This window comes from Opisthocomus hoazin, chromosome 10, assembly GCF_030867145.1.
Source record: "Opisthocomus hoazin isolate bOpiHoa1 chromosome 10, bOpiHoa1.hap1, whole genome shotgun sequence".
NCBI lineage: Eukaryota > Metazoa > Chordata > Aves > Opisthocomiformes > Opisthocomidae > Opisthocomus > Opisthocomus hoazin.
Genome location: NC_134423.1, coordinates 12,854,702 through 12,871,588, shown reverse-complemented (window position 1 = coordinate 12,871,588; position 16,887 = coordinate 12,854,702). Strand labels below are relative to the sequence as shown.

At 47.7% G+C, this 16,887-nt stretch overlaps 1 protein-coding gene across 2 annotated transcripts in view; it reads right to left on the bottom strand.

Annotated features, from left to right (window-relative positions):
• Positions 1 to 16,887, bottom strand: part of HCN4 (hyperpolarization activated cyclic nucleotide gated potassium channel 4) — a 111,374-nt gene that overhangs the window by 41,440 nt on the left and 53,047 nt on the right. For both annotated transcript variants that reach the window (XM_009935898.2, XM_075432132.1), the window contains exon 3: positions 7,441 to 7,602. In XM_009935898.2, coding sequence (XP_009934200.2) covers positions 7,441 to 7,602 — 162 coding nt within the window. The remainder of the gene's footprint in view (positions 1 to 7,440; positions 7,603 to 16,887) is intronic.

The window sequence follows — 16,887 nt, the reverse complement described above, 5'->3', positions numbered from 1 at the left end:
CCAGTAACCAGTAATGCTGGGTGCTCCACAGTTTACTGGACATCTCCTCAGATGGATCTAATCACAGTCAGGTGGATGGCTGATGACCTCTCTTCAAACAGCTCTCTGAGTGTCACTAATGTTGATGGAAATTTGTCAGTAAGCTTACAAGCAGTAAACAGAAGCAAAGTGTACTGTTGCTGTTTGTGAGCTGGAACCTCAGGAGAGTGTTAATGCTTGGTTAAGAGATAAGCACATGGACAAAGACAGGCGATAGCATTACTCTGGTCATATTCAGTTACATTATGCAAGACAGGTCCGATTCACACTGCAACAAGAAGGGCAAAGCAACAGAAGTGACAGCGAAGCGAACACAGAAGAAGTAGCACATTCACAGCCCAGAAGAGACTGCCCCCCGCCAGCGCCAGCCTGTCTGGGCTCACCTCCCTAACAAAGCAGGAACCTGTTCATCTCCTGCACTGGAAAAAATGACCCTTGAGTCAACAGAGAGAGACAAGAGACAATGTGGCCATTGGTGTCTCTGTTCCTGGCTACCCAGTTGGCTTGCCAGTGTGTGAGGAGCCGCAGCCCAAAGGGGAGGCAGCTACAGATGATGGCAAAGAGCATTTGCACTCTGATGGCTCCACAGGGCAACAGGAAAGGTTCAACCACGGGGGCTGCCCGAGGTGTAAGCACCAAAGGAGTGAATATGGTTTCTCCTTTGCCTCACCCATGTCTATGCTGTGGCTCCTAGAGTCCTGGCCAACGAACTGGGGGGAGCCCATATTTCCACTATTTTGTCTCATTTTGCAGACCCATTTCTGATCTGTGAAGGCACCAAGCATCTCACAAACCTTACACAGGCATCCCTGCATCTTCACTGTTAGCATTTCCAGGAACCATAGTCCCTTTCCCTCAGCCCTGTAGTACCAGCAGTCATAAAGCCATGGCCCCTGCACTCACTGAACAGCAAATGCTGTAAACTCTATGGCTTTAGCCCCTCTATTGTCCATGCTTCAGCAGCGAAGTTGTCATCCTGAGACAACAGCCAGGAGCAGTCACATTTGACCAATCTTTGCCTAAAATGGCGCATCACCTGTAAAGGTTGGCAGCACATTCACAGCGTTACTGGGGCAGAGGCAGTAGCGTGGTGTCCTGTCCCATCCCTTTCTTGTCAAATGAGTTCCTTTCTCGTGCAGGCATTTCTTAATGGACACTGCTAAAAAACTGGTGCCTTCTGAGTTCAGTGTGGCAGTAGTTTAACAGGGCAGCACATCTCCACAACAGAATTGAGAGCAGTGAGAAAAGAAATGCTGAGCTGAAATTCCAAAGGGAATTTGGGGAGACAGAGTAAGAACAGCTGAGCTGGAATCTGATACACCACGAAACTGGCTGCCAGGGTCTTTAATGGCCACGAATGATCAGAGCCTAAGAGGAACATCTGGGTATCAGGCAGGTTCAAGTTTTAAAAGCCATTCTTCCAGCAACTTGCTGCTCAGGAGTGCTGTGTACAAAGAAGCTTGGTAGTGTTTTGTAGGAATTAGTCATCCAAAACTACACCATCCAACATCACTGAGCTCCTGTAGCCTGCAGAAACACTTCTGGCTCCCTGGGAACTCTACACTTACAAGTCACAACCCCAATTCCCATCAGCAGCACAGCTCCCTGTGAGGACAGCCTGCTTCATGCCAGACTGAGGAGATCGCTGAGTAATGACAGACTGAGGGGTGAGAGCTGGAGGAAAACACGGAGTGTTTACAAAAAAATCCTGAACAATGTGGTCTGCTGGGAGAAGAGATCAAGGACTGCTGAAAGAGAGGCACTACCATGAAGGGGAAACCCTTCAGAGCAACTACCTTTAGGAAACAATCTCTGACCTCTTTGAGCATCTGTAAAGAACACTGGATCCTCATGGCACAGTCTACGTGATGACTCTTTGCTTATAGATCTCAGTATATCTTTAGTTTTTAGGCCTGCTCTACACAGTTTATCTTCCACAGAATGAGCAGGCAGGTCAAGAATGTAGTCCTTTAAGCGAGACTAGTATGTTGGTTTCAAATGTACTGTGGACACAAGTTCACTGGCATCACGGTGCCTTACACTGCTATGGCTTGTTTCCATAACAGCCATGCCCCTATACTCAGTGTACCACTATGCCAGGCCCCATGGTGGGAGGGTTGTACTACTTGAGATAGACCTGAGTGGCTAAAATGGTCCATTACGGTAGGTAAATGAGGCCTTAAACTGCAGAAAGAAAATAACTCCTTGTTAACCAAATCTCAAAGCAAGCTAAAATGGAGCTACAGATCTGTGCTTGAACATAGTCAAGAGGGATGTTATATCAGACACGTGCCAGGCACTAAGCATTTGCAAAAGAGAGGTAAAATTACTTTGAAGCAGTTTCTCAGACTAGAATGTTCTTAACATCCACACTGGCAGGACTATAAGGGTTTCTCTGGCATTAGTGTCTGGACTGCAGTGCCTCTGCTCAGATCCACCCTTGAATACTTGGAGACACATTCCTGGAACTCTCCAAAGGCAGTGTTGGGTTCTGCAGTACCTTACAGAAGCACCTAAAGAAACAGTATGGTGTCTTGTAGGATGTTCTGGGCCTGATGTACATGTGAGTGTACTTGGTTGAACACTCACAGGAGAAGACTAGAAAGAGAGAAGTAAAGACACAGAGAAGTACTGGCAAATTCTTGGGGTAGGGGTGTAGTCCACAGGCACAATGTTAAGCCCGACTTACACCACTAACATTCCACAGTATGAAGGAGCTGTCTGTAGTGAAAGGGCATACTGCAGTCTTGCGAACTCCCACATTTGTCTCAGCAGTGATCTTCTCTGCCCACAGAGTTGTTACATGGTGTTTGCTACTGCACATCACTTACATAAAGATGCAAAATAAGGCCTCGGAACATCATTGCCCTCACCTGGACAACACTGTAAGTGCTCGGCCGGGAAAACAAACCTTCAGATCCAGCTTAAAGGAAGGGAATAGTGGGACAAGAAATTGAGGCAGTAGGCCAGACTTCACATTGGACAGAACCTGCCTGTTCTGGGCTTATTTCCAAGAGGAGCTTTGCATGGCCTTCACCTAACAGAATAGCTTTTCTCAGGACTCTGAGATGCACCCATTGTTCCTGGAGCTCCATTTCAGCGCAGGCCTGGGCGCTCAGACCTTGCCTGAGCTAGCTGTCCGTGTGCCCAGCCCTGGGCCCTGAACACATGCTTTAGCCATGTTTCCAGCCTTGCCTCTGGCCTCAACTCTTGCTGCTCCTAAGTGGACTCCCTGGGCAGACCCTGGACATGGCTGTCACCCAGCCTTCACTGGAATGGTCAACGGACCCTGGTATCACCACTTCTGCTCTGCCCACCCTCTTTCGGACTGGCAGGACTGTGCCCTAGGTGGCAAGGGCACTGCCTGTGCAGGGGTCACCCCTGGCTCCTGGCTCACATCCCATCATGGAGCAGCCCTACTCTTGCTGCTCCCTGACAGATTTTATAAAACATTATACTCTACTACATGGCTTCATATGCCTGCTGAGTGAGGGTAGGAGGGATCTGCTGGACCAGAGCCTTGGGAGGAGTTAGGAATCACACAGGAGATCTATGCAGGATTGGTCTGTCTTCCACAACACATGCTGCATTCATCTCTCTTCCTCCTTTCTATCAGCAACACTGCAAGAATGTGCTGGAGGGCAGGGAGGGGTGTTTAAGCTCAAAAGGAAAGCCGCTCTTCTTCTTTTGGTAGAAGGGAAGACAATTAGTATTTCATATGCAAGGTCGCTGCATTTGACGTGGGGATATTTGCCTTTCCTGCAGGGTTTATCAGTTCAGCACAATGCCCAAGGGAGTGAGCCACGTGTTTCCAGCAGCTTTCAGGTCTTAGCAGAGCTCCGATTTCTCTGATGAGGAGCTGCCAGGCAAGGGTCTTGGGGAGCTGCTGCTGCCTGCACACATGCTGCTCTGCAGCTGACTCACTAATGTTTCTCTTTTTAATGAAGTGCCCTGTAGAGAAGCTAATGCTGAAGGCCCTGAGATTGGAGCTGAGTAATTAATACTGAAAACATCCTTCCCTGCCATTTCAGAGCCAGTTCAGAAAGAGGACATACAGAGACTCACTCCTCCTACAATTGCTGAAGATGAAACATGGTGCATGTAGAAAACACCAAGATGAACTGGACCCAGGGATTTATTGAGTGCCCCTGTTATGACTCCAGCAACACCAGACCCTTCACAAATCTCCTGGAAGAGGATCAAACCTTTAGGAAGCAGACGGGAGGTGATGAATCTTCTTTCCCTGCTGTGCCAGAATCAGAGCTGGCTTTACGGACTGCCAGGTGGCTAGGTGGGAAATTCTGTAGTGGTGTAAAAGTAGCACCTCCATACGCAAGGAGAAAGCCTCTAAAGCATTTGGCACCTCACTTTCAGCTCCCCTTGGCTGTTAGCAGCTTCAGAAGATTCCTTTTTTCCTGCAGTGGTTCCATCCCAGCTTTTTGGCTCCTGTGTGTAATCAGGGCAGTTGTGCACCAAGTATATTTATCTCCTCAAAGCTGTGACCAGGTCAGTACAGAATGTCCCAAAATCCAACCTACCAACTCTCTGTCACAGAGGCCATCTTGGCCTCCCACCTCCCAACCCTGTCCATCACAGCTCTCAGACAGAGCCATTCTGGAAGCTACTATCAAGATCTCAGCACCAAAGCCTGAGAACAACCCAGACCACCAGTTTCTTCTTGTTTCCTGGCTCAGTGGCCTCTCCTATTACTTCACTATAGACTATACGTAAATTATTGCACTAATCATGCCATTCACATTCAACACTGGTCCCAGTGACACATCTGGAAATCTTCTCAGGAGATTAGAGGACAGAACCTTACTGTGAGAAGAAAATATCTGATTCCAGAAGAACTAATTATTCTCTTTGTTAAATGTTCTAACCCAAGCTATTTTAGGGCTGGCATATTCCTGTACAGCTTCTGGAGTGGAAGCCACCTGAACTATAGGTGGGGCATATAACCATCTCCCCAGATCTTCATCGCAGTTTCCTGACGCTCCATTTTTGACACAGTCACTACGATAATTTTTTTTTTCACTTCTATTAAGTGGAAAAAGTGAAGGTGATTTAGCTGCAGAGGACAAGTGGAAAAAATCACACAAGGCAAGTTTAATTCCCAGCTTCACAGGCTCTCAAGGCTCAGAAGAAAAGTACTGCAGCATGAGTCCTTGCCTGGTAAAGCTCTGCTTTGGATAGAAACTTTCTACCCTGCCCCTCCTGAAGACTCTGCTGAGCCCTTCTGCCTCTGGAATGCATCCTTCGCCCCTTGCTTCAGTCTTGCTGCTAAGAAAGGTGCCCAGGCTAAATCTTTTTTTCCTCTGTCCTGTCTCCTGCCACTTTTCAAGACCCTATCCCTTCACTACACAGTTACCTTGATGGTCTTTTATAGGCCCTGGTCATAGTCTGGCCCAGGTAACTCTTTTTCTAGATTATATAAATTTAGCTTTGTTTCCTTCCTCATCAGGCTCTGATCCTAATAAGTTTGTGGCTCGTCGTTCCACTGGGTTACAGAATTGGATTTCTGGCTTTACAGCCTCTGAGAGAAAAGTATCCGAAAGGCAATTTGCATTAGCTTGTGCCATGCATTTGTGCAACCTAGTCAGTACAACCCCAGGTCTCTCAGACTATTTTAGATACCTGCCATTACACTATTTACTATTTACTCCTCAGAATCATCTGGGGAAGGAGAACTCTCTGAGCCTCCCATCTGACTTGCCTGGGATCACACAGAACAGAGTTGGGAACTGAACCCAGGTGTCCCACTTTCAGTCAGTGCTCCAGCACTGGATTACTCTTCCTCTCACCATGTGTGTCTGCCATTGCGAGCTATTGCCTTCTGCAAAGGTTTTCCATGCACCAGTTACCAGCAGACCCGGTGTTTTGACTCTTCAGGTCACTTTGCAGCTTGTGTTGCAGCTCTCATCCGCTGGCCTTTGAGTCAAGTGTGCTAGTCACACTTGTAACTCTGCAACCCTAGCTTTTGCCTCTTCCCCCAGGGTTGGATGGGAGAAACAAATGGAAGTTGTTGCTATCAGACAGCAGCCTCCACCCAAATGTTAGGATAAAGGAAACATGGTTCAGATCTGCTGCTCTGAAGCTATCCTGCAAGGGCACCATGGCCAAGTCACTTCATCGGATGGGGATGATTTCTGTCTGCACCTCTGAGCTCCCCAGGACGAGGAGCTGTATGTCCTTTTGAACCTGAATAGCACAAGCACAATGGAGCACTGATCTTTCATTTCTCCTGCCACATAAATAATAAAAAGGCAGCATGGGGGAGGATAAGGCAGCTGCTGCATGGGTTGTTCTTTTGCTGTAGATAAATAAAGGGTTCTAGTCTCCATAACTGTCAGTGTGGCACCTTTCAACAGCAGGAAGTGAATGATTATTGCAGAGGGAAGAAATGAATAAATAAACACCAAACAGATGACTTTTTCATGGATGCTCACTCTTCCTAGGCATGGGCAGCATGTGCCCATAGCTCCGCATGTGGGAGGCATGGGAAGTTGGCAGTCCTTTTATACATTTTACATTTGTTCTGTTCTGCCCGAGTGCCTGACATTTTTTTTTTTTACAGAAGAAATTGGCTGGGGGAATCTGGAGGTTAAGAGCTGCAATACAAGGCAATTTTTTAAGCTTTGTCAGTTTTTGCTGCTGAATCAACTGGACATTGTCCCTTTGAATAAAAGATCCCGAATTCTCAGTCAGATGGTTGAAAGGTACCATGAACTCTCCGTGCATTTACCATATGGCATAAATCTCCCTCACAGCAAACAGCAGCAGCTTGGGACGTTATTGGGAAGTCTGGCTACTGATCCCACGACAGGACGCCAAACTGTGGCTTGGCAGTCTGTTTGAGGCCACTCTAACAGGATATTGTGCAGCTCCGCAGGGAGAAGGGTGGGTGATCACACCCACCCTTCGAGTGGATATGGAGCAGAGGGCTTAACAGTTTCCTTGGGACCAGTAATGCGAATTATGGACCAGACCCAGCTATGGCTCTAGGACCCCCTCTGCCTCCTGCCTTTGGCTCGGTATGCCCAGATCCCAGCAGAAAACCGTTTCCATCCTTGCTCCTTGCTGGTTCCTGCCAGGAGGGGGAGCCTGGCTCCTGCCTTCTGCTGCAGGCAGCCCGCAGCAGGCTCTGCTGGGGCTGGTTCCTGCTCTGCAGCCCTCAGCCTGTCTCGTTGCAGAAACTGCCTCCAAGGAGCCTCCATGCCCACAGTGCTGTGGCTTTACAAGTGCCTGCTGGATAGCGGAGGAAGGCTCTAAAAGGAGGTGGGGGGAATGGGAAGCCGGGGGATGCTGTGTTAGTGCTGGGAGGTTGGTGCTGAAATGGTGATGCTATGACCAAGGGCCTGGGTTTCGGGCCATAAGAGAGGAAGCGGGGCCAGCACTTACCACCATGCGGTTGAGGGAAACCCAACAATCGTCAGGAAAGTCCTGCAGCATAGGCACAAGGAACTGGAGGCAGCCATCCCAGTGACATAGCAGTAGCATCATCCCAATCAGGTTCACAATCCGCACCACTGCACTGGCCAGATCGTAGGTCATGTGGAAGATCTGCAGGGACCAAGAGGGAGCAGATTAGATGGCAGCTCCCCAAACAACGAACCCAACATAATTAGACGCAGTATCAGGGTCAAGAACCTTGCTAAAGTAACAGAAAAGGCTGCGTCAGCTCAGCTCGGGTCAGACACAATATGCGAGCAGAATCAGCTGAAAAACAGATTAAAAACCAAAATACCAAATCATAATCATTCACCTCTTGCCCTTTGATTTTGCCTTCTAATTTACATTAAAAGCACCATAACTCATTTTATAAAATAAGTTGTTTTCAAATATTTCTGGAACATCAGCCACTCCTCAGAAATAAACTCTATCATTACATCTTTTTAACTGCAATGACCTTCTTTGATTCCTGCTCTTGCTGAATATATGCTACACACTGACCCATGGTGGAAGCTGTCTTTGTACTGGATGTCAGAAGCAGTCTCTGCAAGTATTAAATGCAAGAAAGAATGGCCTCAAACTCAGCAGAGACTTCTAGAAGAGAAGCTGATTCAACTAATTTCTTGTATTTCTTATATTCTGCTGCTATCCTGAGCTGCACATCTGCCCAGGTTTGGTTTTTCCTACCTTACAACATGCCACAGTAAGGAGAGATGGGCTCTGGAGAGCGTGGCTGGCCCTGTGTGGCTCAGCACAGAGCCCACCTTCTGGCCTTTTTCGCCACTAACACAGCTCATGAAGAGAGGAGACCTTCACACTGTCACTGGGCAATGGCTTGGATCCAGTAAGGACCATACACTTCGTCCTCACAGTATGCTGGCTTTCAGCTAAAGCAGCCTACTGCATTATCCTGAAAACAGAGACCCTGAACAAATCTGGCATGCCCTCGCACATGCTGCTGTGTCACCACAGCAATCTGTGACAGAGCCCGGATGGATGGAGGCCTGACAGCCATGCCCCAACCTTGCCAACGTGTCCTGCCGTCGTCTGGAGAAACGTTAATCACTTCTCCCCACAGACAGCCTTGCTGTTTCTGGTAGAGGAGGAGTGAAATATTTGGACAGCTGTGTGTGCATGAAGCAGATTCACTGCTGTCAGCTGCCACGGCAGGGCCTTCTCGGAAGGCCTCCCATGGTTTGAAGGCACATGCAGCCTGCCTGGTTTGCAGCCCAGCCTGCAAGCTGGTGACACAATGTCCTAGTTGAGTTTAATGGGGAGGAACAAAAAGCAGAGGAACATGAGGAGCGAAGAAGACTACTGTGAATCAGATGAGGCTGCATGTCCCAGCTCTGTTCCTGCATTTCCACCCTGACCTGTGGGATGGTACTGCCTTCCAGGGTGTATTTCAGTCAGCTCTGTCCTAATCCAGCTACATCAGCTTGAAACTTCCCACAGAGCTTGTTTATGCTACAGCCCCTCCACTCCGGCCCACAGCCTCTCTGCTGTGTCACCTGCAGAGTCCCCCTGCACAGCTCCACTCCTGGACCTCGGCCCTCCCCTGCTGCTCCAGCCCTGCGTGGTCACACTTTTTTTTTTCTGACCTGCCACTACACCTCTCGTTGCAGTGTGACTCCCAGTGCTGTTGTAAAACTGATCTGCAAGTGAGCCATGCAGAGCATGCTGTGACACCTATCCAAGCTCACCATTTCCTTAGGGATGTAGCAGCATTAACTGTCAGTTCTTCAGATGTAAAAGGAACCTGTTAAACACAACTTTCTTATGGGGCAACATGCAGTGGGCCAAAAGGCACAGAGACCCTGGTACAAGCTTACATGAGATAGCAAACTGATTTTCAGTTTGCCGTGTTATTAATAAAAATTGATGGTGCAGTGACTGAAACTTCAGAAGCACACCTACCGCTTGCTGAGCACGGACCACGTCCAGAGCACTGCCTGGGCTCCACTGAGCCTCCTTGTAGGAAGATGAACATGCAGTGGGTGTCCCAGCCACCTGGGAATCACCTCCGGAGGGGCAGGAAATTACCAGGGGGGATGACTGTCAGGGCAGTATCTGAAGCATGGGATAGGCCATAGGCGTGCTATGTGACTGTATGGCTAAGTCCATCTAACTCCTTGCTGCTCTGGCAGAGATAGTCCTGCTCATCCCAACCACCTGCCATCTTTGCCTATACCAGGGATTAGCCTCCTTTGATCCCATTGTGAGCCAGCTGAAACAGCTAAAAAGGCAGAAGACTTCTGTTATAAAGGAAAGGAATCGTTGTTTGTCAGTTTAGCTGCCTAAATTGGCTCATCACTCTGGTGTCAGAGCTAGCTGTTCAATTTGAATGCCTGTTTCCACACCAGATATTAACACTTCCCCACGTAATCAGGATGCCACGAGGTCACACACATTTAGAGATGCCCACATGCTCAGTCCAGACCAGGAGGGAGCCACAGAAGAATGCTGGAAACCACAAGGATGAATGATTTGGATAACTGCTCCTAAACTCCATTATTTCCACTGCATCCAAGATGCAGCTAGAGTCCAAGTGTCACTTAAGTATGAGAAAGGCCATTCTACCGCTACTTCTGGGCTGAAAAGAAGAAAATACCCCAAATCCAGCATGAAAGGCTGTTCCAGGAAATCCAACACTCAATGCTGACTCAATAGGTCAGTACGAAAGCTGAGCACATAATTCATAAAGAATAATTCCTACTGGTTTCTTCTTTTTTTTTCACTGCAGAAATGATCATTCTCATTTAGATAACCGAAAGCAAATCCAGCCTATCTGAGTGACAGCCACGGGCTATGCTTTTAATGAAGCTGGAGCAGCCGTTTGCAGAAGGATCTCTGAATGGCTCTTTTTTATCACCACAGTTTTACTGTGCTAATGACTTTTCCTCTCCCACCTATATGTGTTTTTCAAAGAGCTCCAGCGCTCCTGTAACCCAGGGAACTCCAGCCAGGGACAGGGAGAAATCCTGTCAGGTTTAGGAAGTGCCTTTCTTCCTATAATATATTAAAAGCAGAGGGCGAAGAGCCTGAGGGAACGGATAGTTTAGGGAAAAGGTGAATGGATATGGAGCTTCTTCTATGATGGTTGGGATCTATTCTAGTCAGGCTAAGGCAGAAAGCCTTTATTCTTTGGTGCACCTCCAAAAACCAGGAATAAATCTGTGTGTTTTCTTCTGCTGTTTGGCCCCGCTGCCTCCTCTCATGCACTAATCACTTACACATTTGGTGGCAGCTGAGAAATGGCAGCTCTGTGCAGAGTGTGTGTACATCTTGGCTCATGGGTCGTCCTTCACCGCTGGGTCACCACCCATCACATAACCCACCGATAAGTGTAGGACCCAGTGCTGAAGCACAAAGCGGAGGAGGAGAGTCCTGCCTCTGTATTGACACCGGGGTGCATCTGCCCTTGTAGTGCACGGATTTTCCCAGTGCAGAGCTCAGAGAGGCCAGCAGCTCAGTGTCCATTTGGGATTGCCCTCTATTGCCCAGCACTGGCTAGAGAGCAGGATCACAACTGAGCCGACACTCACCTCCCGCTCAGGTAGAGGCAACATCTGCTTTATGCGAGGGTGGAGTCAGCTCACGTGCTTTGGGCCTTGGGATCTAGACTACATCATTAGAGTCACTGGATGGAAACACACACCCAGAGGGTGATACATCTGCTTTGTGGCACTTGTTTACCTGAGACAGAGATGCACTGTGTCTCAGGAATTCTTGTTTCTCTCTGCTGCCCATAAAGTAAGACTAGATAATGAACTCCAACTTTAAATGTCTGAACTGCAGGTGAGACAAATCCAATTTCAAATGGCAGTCCCAGGAGTCACCAGCTCATATGCCCAGTCCTTGGAATACATTTGCATTCACACGAAAGAGAAAAATAAGAAACACTCACTGTGCGGCACACAGGAGTAACTATGAAGGAGTGTGAACAAACACCTTTCACTGAGAAGAAGCTCCTACTGCAAATAGTTGCCTGTGTTGCAGGGAATACTAACTCCAGTGGCATGATGGGAAGCGTCTAAGCCAGTGCTGCAGTGCCCCAAAGCAGTCTATAGCTCTATAGCCAGGGAGAGGGGGGGAAGAAACATTCTAGAATAGCTGGTCCACAAGCAGAGGAATGTGAATGCTAATTGGAACTTCTCTGGTTTTCATCATTGACACTCAGGGCTTTCTTGTCCTGCTGTAACACAACCCAGGCTGGGTCCCAGTCCATCACACCTCCTTCTGCCCCTGGAAGTGCTTGTGCTTTCTGGCTTTCTGCTGTCTGTGATTTGGAAAAAGGGAGCGAGGAGCAGGAGAAGGAAAACGCACGGATTCACGCTTAAATGCATGTCTTTCCAAGGGTATTCTCTGATAGAGCTAATATCCCTGTTTCTTGATTGTCCAAAACATGCTGTGGCTTCAGAATCCCTGTTACAAAGTCGGCTCTGTCTTTCCAGCTGAAGGACACCTTGCAACGCTTTCTGAAAGGACAGCTTGGGAAAGTGGGAGGACCAAAACTTCCCTCAACAAAGTCATCTCTAGTTATATAAGAGCTCCATCTTGGAAATCTCACTTACACAGAACAAACTATCAGGACCCTATCAGTACGAATCAGAAACCTTGTCGGCCTCACATAACTCTGTACAGTATTCCTCAATTGGCTCTGTACTGCAGCAGGATTCTTCTAACCTGACCACTTGAGCTGGAAGAAATGAAGCACCTTGGAGAAATGGGGGCCTGGCTCTGGCAGTGAAACAAGGGCTTTGCTGAAATCAAAGCTGTATGTTTAATCAGGTATGTTGTTTCATGTTGGCACACAGCTTGGTGTGGCTATCCAAGCCCAACAGGTTACCAGGCTTTCTCCGATCCTTGAGAGCAATGTTGCATTAGCGCATTTGTCTGTCCAGGGCCGTGGTGACTGGACTGCTTCGAGAGACCGAGAGCCCGTCAAGAGGACACTGCAGCGAGTGCTGTGCAGGGAGGCAGCTGAGTCCCGGCACACGCTGCACCAGCCCTGCCAGGCCCAGGCCAGCTCTGGCAAAGCCTCTGTCTCTGTGCTCAGCTCCCCAACGTGTCAAGCACTGCAGGCTGGGGTGCGATGGCACATCCCTGCTGGCTCTGCACGTACCGGAGGTGCTATGCTTGGAACTAATGGGTTTTCCTGAGGGGCTGGGGACTGCGATGCAGAGGCATAGTAATGATTCTGTTTGGAGCCAGCACGGCTGAGCTGAACACCCTGCCAAAGAGAGCTAACAGCATCCACACTCACTCAGCTGAACGCTGGCTCTACACAGAACTGACTTCCATCCACAGGGTTTATGAACAGATTCTGCACCACAGGAAAGCAGCGAAGCTGCTTGTTGCCCTTCACTACCTCTACTAGCAACATAGCAGTATTTCTGTAGCACTGCATCCAAACTAAGAAAGCCTGCTGGTCCTGAGCCAGTGCTGGTGTCTGTATCCACGCTGTGGTTAATATACAACTGTGATAAATCCCCTGTGGATAATCAAGTAGCTATGACACTGCTCCAGCTTAATAGAAAGCAAAGAATTTACTCTTAATTTATGACTTAAAACACCCAAAGAACTTAAAAGGAAACACAAATCTCAAAAGAGAATCAAAACAGTATCATATGTTATTCCAAGTGCTCTAGTGAGATTTAAGGTTGTTCTGCTGTGAGGAAATATGTATTTACTTATATTTAAGAAGAGTATTTGTGGACTATGGGTAAGAATCTTTCACTCTTCCTTACTTGGCTTTTGTAGATAACAACAGAGGTAAAGATACATTTTCCTCACAGAGGTATTAGCTGCCTTTTCAAACCTAAGTGTTAATCTCTTGATATACTGGGATAGCTGGTTGCTGTGAAGAGCTTTTCTGAGCCTGAAATGCTGTTAGACAGATCACCGTAGAGTGGTTGTACTAACTCCCTGCATCATCAGCTACAGTGCTGCTGCATATCACCTATCTAGGCACTGACTGGACATCACCCAGTTTTGTTATGAGACCTGACTGGACACAGTTTAAGCTCTTACTCCTTCTGGCCAACATGCAAACTAAAGGCAGCTCATTGAGAAACCAGTGTTTTTTTTCTCATTTAGGGATCACTACCACAGATCAGTGCCAGTTCTTGTACAAGGGGCAAAAAGTCACCTTCTCTACACTCAGCAAGAGTGATGCAACCGATCTGAGAGGGGAAGGGCTTGGGAGCCTTGAGGTGCAGGTCCATCCTGGGAGGCTGAAGCGAGGGGAGAGACAAATGACACAAAGAGCTCACAGGATGGGCTTCCCCCAGGAAGAAAAAAATCCTCTCCAGGCACACAGAGCATTGCACACTTTCGAGCACTGAAGCATGGATGCCATGAGCATACACAAGGCGCACACAGAGCCAAAAACCCTGAAAAACTCAGACACTGTTAGGACGCACAAGCAATCAGAGTCAAGAGAGAAAGCGCAGCTCCCCAAGAAATTCAGCCTGTTGAGTAAACCCACACCATTGGGCAACAACGTTTCAGTAAAGCAACACAAAAGATCTCAGCTGCTGTTTTCCCTCTCCTGATCCTGCTATGGGAAATGCATCATCAACCCCTTTACTTGCTCCTTCCTCACCCTCTCCAACTTTCTATTTATTCTTCCAGTGATGTCACATTTAACCTGTGCCAAAGCATAAACTGATCTTATTCCAAAAGGTTTGATGTCTGGAGTAACTTGCCAGGCCACACGTTTGGTTCTTTTGGAGGAATGGACAAAATGCTGTTGTTGCCACTAAAATATACAAAGATATAAACTCTGAATTTCTGAGGCAACTGTTGCTCAGGCTGGCCTGGTGAAAAGGGGCTTAGTTAAGGAAGCAAAATTATGTGATGGAACGCAGTTGGGCTTATTTACAACTTCACAGTATACAGGGAAGCAGGAGTCCCTTATGAAGAATGAGCTTTGGGTCAGACAGCTTTGGGCTGTGCTTCTCACAACGTGTTTGGCAGAACAGCGCAATGGTATGGGAGGGAGGGAGCTTTGGGATCCAGATTGTATCGGGACAATGTTGAAAGCACTAGCCAGCACAGAGCAGATGGACTGGAGATGGGAAATCATCTGTGGTGCACAGCTACATCTGCAAGCAGTGTGCAGATTCAGGGATGCGCTCGACAGTTTGAGATGGTGTAGAATTTGGTTTTGCCTGCTTTTTGCTGTGCCAGCAAGGAAAACTAATAGCCAGCAGATCAAGTTTTAGAGGAAGGCAAGAGTTTGGGGTTGATTCTCTTTTTATGCTTGCTTTGCACCAAATGACATAATCAATGTCAACGGACTTGCTGATGCTGCCTTGAGTCAGTGCGAGAGGAGAATCAGGTCCATGATTCATTAGGTTTAACGCTCACAGGGGAAGACGCTGTGGAGTGTGCTTGTCTCAGGGCTGCCTGGAACAGCGAGTTTGTGGGAAGTGCACTAAGTGCCAGGTGTTAAGAGAGGTATCAAAGTAGATTTCACACTTAAAATAAAATAATCCTTTGTGCTGCTGTGGGAGTTTTCATCTGAAGGTTTCAAGGGGCTCGGCTGACATTAATCTGGTATGCTTCAATATCTCCAGTGAATGCGTGATCTCCATTATTCTAGATGGGCAAAATGAGGCACATAAAAGGGAAAAGTCACTTGCCAGACATTTCACAAGAAACTGAGCGCAAAGTTTTAAGCTGAATCTAGGGATGCCAGTTTGATTGCCTGCTCTAACCACTGCCCATGTATTGTGGCTATTAACTACAGCCCAAGGAGGTACCCTTCACATTCAGAAACAGCCACTTCAGCACCAAGAAAAGCCAGGGTGTGTATGTGCACACAGGGCAGGGAGAAGTGATCTTGTAGCAGCCTGGTGCTGTTAAAGCTCTGTGAGAACACAGTGCAAGCCTGCAAGCCTCTACCTCCTCGCAAGATGGTTTAACTCTTCCCAGGCAGCTTGCTTCTGGCTAATGGAAGTTCTTCTCCAGGTAGGAGCTGAGGGGCCATAGACAGCGAACAGCATAAAACCCATGCAAAAATGAAAGAGAAAAAAAAGCATTTTCTTGCCTTCTCTCTCAGAGACTTGTGTCTACTGGAAAATATTTACAGCAGAGAAAGGTGAAATAGCAGGACTAATTAGCACCAAGAAAGCTGGCATAAATGGCAGACATTTATAGATATATATATAAACCCCAAAGATCCTGCCACCACCATGTGTTTTGCCTCTTGCACTCTCAGAGTTGAGGTTGTCATGACAACAGCCCCCCTTCCCATGCCACCATTCCCAGCCTAGACTTAAATCTTCATCATTTTAAGAACTTTTGTCACCACGGCAACGTGACACAGACTTTTAAAAATATTTTCTAGCACAACTCAAATGACTGTCCTTCCTGCACGGTTTTCTTTAAATCTCTAGGGAAAAACATTTAGGGTTGGATTCTGCGTCCGCTGAACTGAGCTGTAAGCCTTCCATGGGTGCTAGCTAGCAGGGACAAGAGCTGGCCGGTGCCTCCAGTGCAGAGGGATGATGGCATTTTCACCTCCAAGGGGACGTGTCCCACAGCAACAATGCAAGGACTTGGCCAGGGCTTTTTCAAGAACCTCTGTGACTTTGGGGGAAGAATCCCTTTGCTTTTCAGCTGGGCTTATGTTCTCATAATGCCTACAGGTCAGGTTTTCAACAGTATCTCTCAGTATAGTTAAATGTCTTTGGAAAAAGAAAATAAAAAAATCAAGCCTCCAGAGCTGTAAGTAGGTTAGGTGTCTCATTCTCAGTGGGAATTAGATACCTCACCTGCCTAGGCATTTCTTTTAATCTCTCATGGCTCTTTGCTTCTTTGGGAATTGTAGTTCTTCTGAGAGGCTAGCAATGAACCACTTCTGGAAACAGGTCACAGGCTTTTTTGGAAGTTTAAGAATGACCACAGTCATCAGGCAAAAGGTCTGTCTAGCTCAGTAGCTATACATAGCTACGCCTAGGGAAAGAATTATCTGGGAGGCTGAGAGGAAAGGAAGCATAAATACCTGAGAAGGAGACAAGAAACACAACTGGTTTGAAACTGGGGCCTCAAGGCCTGGAAATGGCATCAAGAAGGAACAGTAAGTGGGCTGAGAGGCTGGTCCACACAGCTCTGTGCTGGACTGGTGCTCAGTGAAGGCATTCATTGCTGGAAAAGGCAGCTGAGCAGCCAGACGAGGTAATCGATGGATGACTCAGATGATGTAGGTGAGTCCAGGCTGCAGACGATGTCAGAAAGACCTCATTTGTGGTCTGATCAAAAATGCACTGAGCTAAGTGGGAAAACACCCCCTGAGCACACTGAGCTACCAGGCACAAAGTCAATTAAAACCGTTAGCATGGACAAGCAATGAGACAAAGTACTAATGGCAATATTGATCAGGTTATG